We start from the raw sequence: 647 nt of genomic DNA on the forward strand, positions 1-647 counted from the left end.
ACGCCTGCCTGCCTTGTATGCTGTCAAATATCATAATTTGTCAGTTGACAATATCATTGATAGTCTATCATGTAATATAATTTAATAACTCCAACAGAATGACAAATACTATGAAGGTCTGAGACGTTCAATAGCAGACCTGCGGAGACGAGGGCAAGAAGTCCACGTGCTGGACATCGGTACTGGCACAGGCTTGCTGTCTATGATGGCAGTAGCGTGTGGAGCTGATTCAGTCACTGCTTGTGAGGTGAGGAGAGTTTCTTCACTAAGGAATGTATGGTCAGAAAGATGGAGTTGAAAAATGTCATGTGAAATATTTTAACTCTTGATTTTCATTAGTCTTTCTTCTGTTTTTCTCTTTCTCTATGTCCTCTCTCTCTCTTATCTTCTTCCTCCATCATCTCTTTTGCCTTTAGAGTACCTTTCTTATTCATTTTGCTCTTCCTCCATATTCTTTCCATTGCTATCAGTATTATTAATGTCATCATTATCTTTAAGAGAAACTGATTTCCCTCTAATTTCACTGCAGGCATTTTACCCAATGGCTGAGTGTGCAAGGAAGGGGTTGAAGGCCAATGGCTGTGCAGACAAGGTTAGTGTCTAATGGTTTTTGGTAAATGATTTTTTTATGTGGGTGTTACTTGAAT

The 647-nt window shown here is 39.1% G+C and overlaps 1 protein-coding gene across 1 annotated transcript in view; it reads left to right on the forward strand.

Moving 5' to 3' along the window:
- LOC119594051 (protein arginine N-methyltransferase 7-like) overlaps nt 1-647 on the forward strand; it is a gene marked incomplete at its 3' end in the record, with an annotated part of 14,014 nt that overhangs the window by 4,483 nt on the left and 8,884 nt on the right. The window contains 2 exon segments of the mRNA XM_037943086.1: nt 98-247; nt 530-592. Of these exon segments, the coding sequence (XP_037799014.1) occupies nt 98-247; nt 530-592 (213 nt within the window).

Source organism: Penaeus monodon, chromosome 33, assembly GCF_015228065.2.
Source record: "Penaeus monodon isolate SGIC_2016 chromosome 33, NSTDA_Pmon_1, whole genome shotgun sequence".
In the NCBI taxonomy this organism is placed as follows: domain Eukaryota; kingdom Metazoa; phylum Arthropoda; class Malacostraca; order Decapoda; family Penaeidae; genus Penaeus; species Penaeus monodon.